Source organism: Austrofundulus limnaeus, unplaced genomic scaffold, assembly GCF_001266775.1.
Source record: "Austrofundulus limnaeus strain Quisiro unplaced genomic scaffold, Austrofundulus_limnaeus-1.0 Scaffold501, whole genome shotgun sequence".
NCBI lineage: Eukaryota > Metazoa > Chordata > Actinopteri > Cyprinodontiformes > Rivulidae > Austrofundulus > Austrofundulus limnaeus.
In genome coordinates this window covers 256,234-265,590 of record NW_013952903.1, presented here as the reverse complement: position 1 = coordinate 265,590, position 9,357 = coordinate 256,234, and the positions used below count along the sequence as shown (strand labels likewise).

General features: G+C 43.9%; 1 protein-coding gene across 1 annotated transcript in view; it reads left to right on the top strand.

The window, feature by feature from the left end:
* Positions 1 to 2,466: 2,466 nt before the first annotated feature.
* The window catches only part of ttn.2 (titin, tandem duplicate 2), a gene marked incomplete at its 5' end in the record, with an annotated part of 153,022 nt that continues 146,131 nt past the window's right edge, over positions 2,467 to 9,357 (top strand). The window contains 10 exon segments of the mRNA XM_014025811.1: positions 2,467 to 2,683; positions 3,827 to 4,114; positions 4,214 to 4,492; positions 4,600 to 4,881; positions 5,040 to 5,318; positions 5,947 to 6,225; positions 6,537 to 6,815; positions 6,899 to 7,186; positions 7,279 to 7,557; positions 7,754 to 8,035. Coding sequence (XP_013881265.1) covers positions 2,467 to 2,683; positions 3,827 to 4,114; positions 4,214 to 4,492; positions 4,600 to 4,881; positions 5,040 to 5,318; positions 5,947 to 6,225; positions 6,537 to 6,815; positions 6,899 to 7,186; positions 7,279 to 7,557; positions 7,754 to 8,035 — 2,752 coding nt within the window.

Genomic DNA, 9,357 nt, shown 5'->3' with positions numbered 1-9,357 from the left:
GTGCCGCCTGTTTTCAGGCAGAAAATCAAACCAGTGGACATCAACGTCGGTGACCATGCAAAATTCGACTGTGAGACAGAGGATGCTCCAAACGTAACCTTCAAATGGTACAAATCTGGTATCGAAATCAGACAGAGCGACAAGTATCGGATCGTTAGTCGCCATAATGGTTCCTCTCTGGAGATCCTGAACCCATTGAAGGCTGACAGCGGCGACTACACCTGCAAGGCTTCCAACCAGCATGGTTACGATAGCTGCTCCACCTCACTCGTTGTGACTGGTAAGATCCCAGTGGGAACCTTTCAGATTATTACTCTTTGTGTCTGCTGGAGAGAGAGAGAGAGAGAGAGAGAGAATTATACACCTGCTGTGTTTTGTCCTGACTTATTATGGCACAGTTTGGAAGGCAGGGTTTGCTTGAAATGATTATTTTTCCATTCACTAGGTTGGAGAGCTGACTTTATTTTGATGTTCGTCTCATATATTAAAACCTTTTGTATGTTCTACCTGCTTTCCGTAGAGATGTATCCGCCAGTATTTGTTTCAAAGCCAGATCCAATGACCCTGTTTGTGGGCAAGCAAGCTGTTCTGCAGTGCTCACTCACTGGATCTTCACCCATGGAAGTTGTATGGCACAAGGACAATGTAGTCATCTCCTCTGAAGGAAACTATGTCGTAAAGTGTGAAAAGAACAAGTATTCACTTAACATAAAGAGTCTTGAGTTGACTGATCAGGGGGTGTACCTGTGCAAGGCCTCCAACAGTGTTGGCACAGCTATGTTTATCACAGAGCTCCGAGTTATTAACAAGCCCAGCTTCGTTAAGAGCTTTGAGTCGGTGTCAGCTGCTGTCAATGACCCACTCAGGCTGGAGTGTCAGGTGGACGAGGACACTGGTGTGACTGTCACCTGGACCAGGGATGGTAAAAAAGTCCACCAGAGCATGGACTATAAGCTGTCTTTTGAGGACAAAGTGGCTGTTCTTGAGATACCCAAGTCCAAACTAAAGGACTCTGGGAAATATTTGTGCACAGCTACGAATGAGGCTGGGAGCTCCTCCTGTGAGGCTGTGGTAACAGTTCAAGGTAAGACCCTGAAGGTTATCTTTGGTTTTAGTTTGGATTAAGACCTTTGTAGACGTAAAGCGGTGGTTCAAAGCTTTTAGCTCTTTCCAACCAACTGCAGTGTGCTACTAACACTTTGCACAAGTGTCTTTGTTTCTTTTCCTAATCTTTTGTCACTTGATGTGTTTCTGTCTGTGTTGGACAATGTTGATAAGTGTTAGTGTTTCTGAACACTCTTCCAGAGCCTCCTGCTTTTGTCAGGAAAATGGAGCCTAAGATAACATGGAAGCAGGGTGCAGCTGCACGCTTACAGTGCACCGTTAAAGGATCCCCAGAACTTCACATCCACTGGTTCTGGAACGACAGAGAGCTGATGGATGGAGACAAATACAAGCTGACCTTTAAAAATGGAGCTGCTTCTGTGGAGATTTTGAACCTTCTGGTCACAGACAGTGGCACCTACACCTGTGAGGTGTCTAATAATGCTGGCAGTGAGAGCTGCAGCACCTTTGTAGCTGTTAAAGGTTTGTCCTGCGTCACATGTACATTACTCTGTTYAAGTCAGAAAACCTGTGGTGATAACTGCATCCACTTGAATCTTTTAACATTCAGAGCCTCCATCTATTAGAAAGGATCTGCAGACTGTAGAAGCTGTAAAAGGAGCAGCAGCTCACCTGGAGTGTGAGATCGCAGGAACTGCTCCTTTTGAGATCAGCTGGTTAAAAAATAAGAAAGCCATCACAAGTGATCAGAAGTTTAGAATAATCTCCCAGGATTCTCTGTCAAGGCTGGAAATCCAGACCTTTGAAAGTGCAGATGTTGGAGATTATCAGTGTGTTATATCCAACGATGTAGGAAAAATCACCACCAAGGCCTCAGCTAAACTGAAAGGTTAGTAAACCTCTTACACACTGAGGTTTAAGCTGCTCCTCACATCCAGACTCAATCTTAACATCTGACATGTTTTTGTAGAGCCGCCATCTTTCTCTAAGAGAGTTGAAAGTGTGACGGCCGTGTTGGGAAACTCAGTAAAACTACAGGCAACCATCAAGGGCTCAGCTCCTATCACTGTTAAATGGAAGAAAGACTCTGAAATCATCAGAGATGATGATCCAAACATCAGAATGGTGTTTGACAACAACATTGCCATCTTGTCCATAACAGCAGTGGCCATCAGCCACGGGGGCAAATATTCCTGCCAAGCAGAAAACGAGGCAGGGCAACAAAAGTGTGAAGCCACCCTGACTGTGCAAGGTCAGACCAAGTCTTTAAAGGTTTATCTCTCACCTACAGGTCCAAACCTCTTTCCTTTTTATAATTATCAAATGTGCCTTACACCAGAACCTGCCAGGATCGTAGAACCTGCAGAGTCCATCAGTGTGACTGCAGGAGATTCAGCCACTTTGGAGTGCACCATTTCTGGAAGCCCAGAGCTGAAAGTAAAGTGGTTCAAAGACGGGAAGGAGATGATCAGTGGGCGTAAATATAAAATGATCCTGAAGGATAACATCGCCAGCATGAAGATACTGACCGCAGAGAGAGGAGACACTTCAGAGTACAAGATGGAGGTGTCCAATAAAGTTGGGAAAGACCAGTGCACGTGCTCAGTCACAGTTTTAGGTCAGAACACCTGCTCCCTCACTGATTCTTTACGTGTCAGGGTTTTACCTGCCTCTCAAACACAACTTACCTGCCAGAGAATCAGAGACCTGCTGTGGAATTAAGAATTGGGGATCAGGGCTCGGATCAGGAGTAGAATCAGAGACCAGGTCTTGGATCAGGGATCAGGACTTGGATCAAGAGTAGAATCAGAGACCAGATGTTGAATCAGGGACCAGGTCTTTAATCATGGACCAGGTCTTGGATCAGGAATCAGGGCTTGGATCAGGGATCAGGAGTAGAATCAGGGACTTGGTGTTGAATGAGGAATCAGGGTTTGGATTAGGGAGCAGGGCTTGGATCAGGAGTAGACTCAGAGACCTGGTCTTGGATCATGGATCAGGGCTTACATCAAGGATCAGGAGTACAATCAGAGACCAGATGTTGAATCAGGGATCAGGTCTTGGATCAGGAGTAGATTCAGAAACCAGGTGTTGGATCAGGGATCAGGATTAGAATCAGAGACTTGCTGTTGAATTAGGAATTAGGGATCATGTCTTGGATCAGGAGTAGAATCAGAGAACAGGTGTTGAATGAGGAATCAGGGTTTGAATCAGGGCTTGCATTAGGGATCAGGAGTAGAATCCAAGACCTGGTGTTGAATCAGGGACCAGGTCTTGGATCAAAGGTCAGTAGTAGAATCAGAGACCAGATGTTTAATCAGGAATCAGGTCTTGGATCAAGAATCAGGAGTTGAATCAGAGACCAAGTCTTGGATCAGGAATCAGGGCTTAGATCAGGGATCAGGAGCAGAATCAGACTTGGGGTCCAATCAGGGACTAAGGTAGACTCTGGGACTGAGCTAACTGAACATCTCACACTCTCAAGTTCCAGACATTCATTAGTGAACATATGATCAGTTCCTGGGACTCCATGAGTCAGCTCAACTTGGTTTATTTAAAAACTACAGCAGAAATAATAATGTGGGAGTTTCTTCTGCTACTTTAGCTTTGACCCTTTTTATCATGTGAAACATTTATACTTTTTAGTTTTGATTTTACCAAATTAAAGTGTCTTAAAGCTTGAGTTAAACCAGAGTTTAGTGGTTCTTTTCCAGAACAACACAAACTGTTTATGAATGAGGTGCTTTTTCTTCAATACCAGATCGAATAATGCCTCCAACGTTCACCAAGTCCCTGAAGAGAGTCGATGGAAACATTGGTAATGACATCCTCATGGACTGCAAGGTGTCTGGGTCCCAGCCCATGACCATATCCTGGTTCAAAGATGACCAAGAATTAGAATCTGGAGTAAAGTTTCAGCCTGAGTTTAAAGACAGCTCTGCTGCGCTGAGGATCAGCACTCTGGAGAAGACRGACTCTGGAGTTTACAAATGCAGAGCCTCCAACTCAGCTGGCTTTAAAGAAACCAGCGGGACACTCTACGTTAAAGGTCTTGAGTCTTATTTTGTCTTTTTATGTGTTTTATGTTCTGTCTGTGAATGATTTCTGCTAAAATGAAGTGAATCTTTGTTTTGTTGATGGCCTCCAGAGCCCCCGGTGTTCACAGAGAAACCAGACAAACAGGAAGTTATCCCAGGAGCCAAAGTTTCCTTCAGAGCAGCTTTCACTGGAACGGCTCCTTTGGCCATCAAGTGGTTCAAAGAGGAGAAAGAGATTGTAACTGGAGGCATTTATTTTATAAAGAAGGATGCCTCTTCCAGCTCATTGGAGCTTCACTCAGTAAAACCCAGTGACTCGTCTAAATACACCTGCCAGGTGTCCAATGATGCCGGGAAGGTGGACTGCACCGCAGTCCTGTTTGTGAAAGGTGCCTGTCTTCATTTGTGTGTGCCGCAGCATGAACATGTCTCTGCACCATGAATGTGATGCTAACATGTCTCCTGTCCTGTAACGAATGGTGACCTCTTCTCTCAGAGCCTCCCGTCTTTGTGAGGAAGCTCGATGCCACCAAACTCATCACCAGCGGCGACTCCAGCAGGCTGGAGGTCCGAGTGACGGGCAGTCCCGTCATCACTTTCAAATGGTTCAAGGATGAGATGGAGATCATCTCCGGTCCTAAATACTCCATCAGCTTGACCGATGTCGAGGCAGCTCTAGAAATCTTAAAGTGTTCAGTGGAGGACAGTGGAGAATATGTGTGTGTAGCATCGAGCGAGGCAGGAAGTGATCGCTGCAGCAGTACCGTTACCGTCAAAGGTTAGTTTAAACAGACTTTACTCCTCACTGTCATCATATTTAGGTTGTGTTAATCAGTCAGTGAATCTTTTACAGCAACTCTGGTTTTAGAACTGAGCTGACATGTTTAAACTCAGCCTTGGGTTCTGCTCACAGTTCTGCTCGTCATTGTCTTTTAGAACCTCCGGTGTTCATACGTAGCTTGGAGTCCAAAGATGTGGTAAAGGGTTCTGAGATGATCATGGAGTGCCAGGTTTCTGGTTCTGCTCCTTTCACCGTGTCGTTTTATAAAAACTCTAAAGTGATCAGAAATGACCGAAGACACCGGATCACTGTGAATGAGGACCTGTTGGCCCTGCAGGTTCTGGCCGTGGAGCCAGGAGATGTTGGGCAGTACCAGTGTACTGTTGAGAATGAAGTGGGCAGAGCATCCTGTGATTGTCAAGCAACCCTCAAAGGTTGGTTTCATGCTGAACATTTGACTCTTCATTTAAAAAAAGCACAGTTCCATCTTTTTCTAACTTTTCTTTAGACTTCAGAATCAACAACAGGAAGTGAAAAAATCAAGTTGTGTTTTTTAAACTGAATATCTTTGTTGAAAGACTTTTGAAATGATCCATTCTTGAAGCCAGTGGTTCAGAACATGTAAAAATGTTAATTCTGTACATTTATGCACATTTTATTTTCATTACAGACAGTATGAACTTCAAATATTGATCTTATTATCTTTGAAGGAGAGGACAGAAACCTTGAAACTTTGTTGAAACTTTGACACAAACATGTGAACAGTTAGTATTCACGGTCTGTGTTGAGGATGACTCTTACTACCAAGTTTCAGCTCAGTGTTTGTAAAACTGACAGAATTGTAGCTGTTTTTATCAGAATTGGCTGTAAATTAAAACAAAGATGATGAAATAAAACAGTACCTTCTTGACTGTCCAACTTGACCAAATGAAAAGAAACTGAAGAATCTTTGGTTTTCTAAACTGTTCTGTCTGATTGGAGTTTTAACAGCTATAAGTGGGAACAAACAMAGTGGATGTGTAATTAAACAGTCTTTGACTTGATTTAATCTCTTCCTTGTAGAACCTCCATCGTTTGTAAAAAAGCTGGAGAACCTCAGTCCTCTGGTTGACAGTGACGTTTCTCTGCAGTGCTCTCTGAAGGGCTCTGAGCCCATCACTGTCACCTGGCTGAAAGACAACCATGAGCTGAAAGAGGCTGAAAATGTTCACATGTCTTATGAGAACAGGACAGCTATGCTGCTGATCAGCAGCGTTCAGCGTCAGCATGGAGGCAAATACTCGTGTCAGGCTCAGAATCAGGCCGGGCTTCAGACATGCTCCTCTCTGCTGACGGTCAAAGGTTGGTTCCTCTTCTTGGACATTTTACTAAAAACACAATAAAACATGTAGCCAACATGGTGATGGTTTGTTTTATCTGTACGTACTGATTACACCGAGGATCAAACAGAGGAGCAGGAGTAGAATCAGAGATTAAGGGTAGAGTCAGGAGTTGTGGGGTTGTGGGTAGAATTAAAGATCAGACTCAAGGACCAGGGTGGAACCTGTGACAGATTATTGGGCCTTTAAGATTGACCCTACCAGGTCATAAACACATCGATTCTTTTTAAAATTGATTTGAAGTCTTTCTGACATTTCTTCTTGACGCCTCAGAACCAGCTAAGATCACAGAAGAAGCAAAGTCTGTCAGTGTGACTCAGGGGGACCCGGCCACGTTGGAGGCCCGGTTCTCCGGCACAAAACCCCTGAAGGCGAAGTGGCTGAGGGCTGGGAAGGAGCTGAGCTCAGGCCACAGGTTTAAGATCCAGACCACAGACACTAGCTCTGTGCTCAAGATCCTCAAAACGGAGAAAATTGACAGCGGTGAATTCATCTTTGAGATTTCAAACGATGTTGGTCACAGTTCTTGTGAGGCCACCCTCACCGTTCTGGGTCAGTTCTTCATGTGCAGAGTTATTCTGTGATGTGTTTAGTTTGATTGTTGCTCATGATGTTTTATTTTATACCCACGTTAGATCAAGTAATTCCTCCATCCTTCACAAGGAAGCTGAAGCAGACAGAAAGGATCAAAGGATCCTTTGCTCAGCTGGAGTGTCTGGTGGCCGGCTCCCTGCCAATAAGCATCCAGTGGTTCAAAGATGAGAAGGAGGTCCAGCCTGATGAGAAGCATAAATGTACATTCTTTGAGAATGTTGCCTGTCTGGAGATCGCTGATCTTCACATTAAAGATGGTGGCAGTTACACCTGCATGGCTAAGAACAAAGCAGGAATGGTCCAGTGCTCCGGGGTCCTGTTAGTCAAAGGTCTGACCACAGTTGGGTTGAGCTGGAGGACGTGTGACGCAAAGCTGCTCCTCGAAACCATTTACAAGTACTGGTTTGTTTTTCTCTTTCAGAACCACCTGTCATTCTTGAAAAACCTGACTCCATGAATGTTTTACCGRGCTCCAAGGTCCAGTTTAACGTTCTGGTCTCTGGCACGCCGCCTCTGACCATCAAATGGTTCAGGAACAAGAAGGAGATTTTGTCCAGCGCTGACTGCTCTGTGGTCAAAGACAACACGTCCAGCTCTCTGGAGCTCTTCTTTGCTAAAAGCTCTGATTCTGGAGATTATGTGTGTGAGATCCAGAACGATGTGGGCTCCACTTCCTGCCAGGCAGCTCTCTTTGTCAAAGGTTACCTGTCCTTACACTACTGTTTGGTGCACACGTAGAGCTACTTTAGGTTCTGATTGAACATTCTTACTTTGTTGTAGTTCTGTTGTTTCAAGCTGTGACTCACTGACAAATAATCAAAAGACCTTAGTGGAGCCTGAAACATCACAATAGTTCACCTGATGGTTATTTTTAACAGTGTTATTCTGTTTCTTAGAGCCTCCTAAGTTTACACGGACCCCGGCTCGCGTGTCCGTGGTTCGACCCGGTCAGAACAAAGTGTTTGAGTGTCAGGTGACCGGAACACCTGAGATAGACACCTACTGGTTCAAGGAAGGCTCAGAGATCAGTGCCAGTGATCGCTTCAAGATGACCTTTGTTAACTCTGTGGCCACTCTGGAAGTCTGTGGAGCCGACATGAAAGACGGAGGCCTGTACTACTGCGAGGCCCGCAATGAGGCTGGCAGCGAGAGCTGCAGCATGGAGCTGAAGGTCAAAGGTCAGCCTCTTACTGTGCAGCTCTGTTTCTGTGACCTCAACTTGTCCTGACAGATACCAGAGCAATTTAGAGGTTCAACGGGAAATATGCAGGTTATGTGACAAAATGGGTCAAATCCTGTGTACAACACCAAACTTCTTCATTTAATTACATTTTGTTTGGTCAGGGACAACGCACGTTAATTAACATTTCTGTAAACACGCCAGAATTAGCCAGAGGCCATCTTTCATCTGTTGTCCCTGGACATGCTAAGAACAAACTATTTTAAATATTAGGATGTTTTCCTTCATGTTTTTGTTTGTAGGAAACACTCYTWAACACTTTAACGATCWGGGCCTGTATTTATCAAACTTCTTAGAGTGGATTTTTAGACTTWAGTGCTGAAGATRTCTTAGATTTGCTCCTACTCTCAGTCTTAAGTATAAGTACCAGTTATGAAAATTCTTAAGTCTAAGAATCAGTCTTATTCTGAAGAAAAGTTCAGACTGATCCAGAGGACTCTGAAGTGGTTCAGAGTCGTCACTAGAGGTCTGAGATGAACTGAAGACAGAGATTACAGCTGTCCTCCTCCCCACCTGACTCTTATTCTCTGTTAGAAGATGGAAAACAGGCTTAGTCAGAAATACTGTACAAAAGAAAGAAAAGTAAAAAAAAAGTGTGCATAAAGTTGGACTAAAAGGTGGATATTGGTGTGTGTATTTTGGAAAAAATCTTAAATATACTCAGCTGGTAAATGCATGCAAACGCCCCCTCTAAAAAATAAAAATGATGGTGGGATTGAACTTTTACTTTATTAACAATCGTTCTTAACATTCACACAATACAATAGCTGTTAATGATGGAGCGGGGTTGTGTGAAGCAGGTGTTGTCTGCGGACAGAGAGGAGGAGGAGCAGCTCAACATGACCTCAGGTTCTGAGACATAAAAACTTTAAAGCTGCTGAGTTTAGATTAAAATAATCTGAGATTTTCGTCTGTTCTCATGATGCAAATGAGRACATTTGATGTAATTTACAGACAATCAGTACAAGGTGACAACATTAGTGTGTTGAAAGTGAACTTATCTTAACATTTTCACAGTTTTATCTTGACATTTCTCCAACAATATTCCTGAACATGAAACCTGAGGCAGTGATTGGTTCATGTCGGGTTTTTTCTAACGACGTCTTCAAGGATCAGCTTTGTGGCACAGCCAGGTGTCACAGATCAGCTCTAAGACTGACACTTAAGATTTACTCCTACACTTCACTTAAAGTAAGACTGACACTTAAGAATTAAGAATTACTCCTACACTTCACTTAAAGTAAGACTGACACTTAAGAA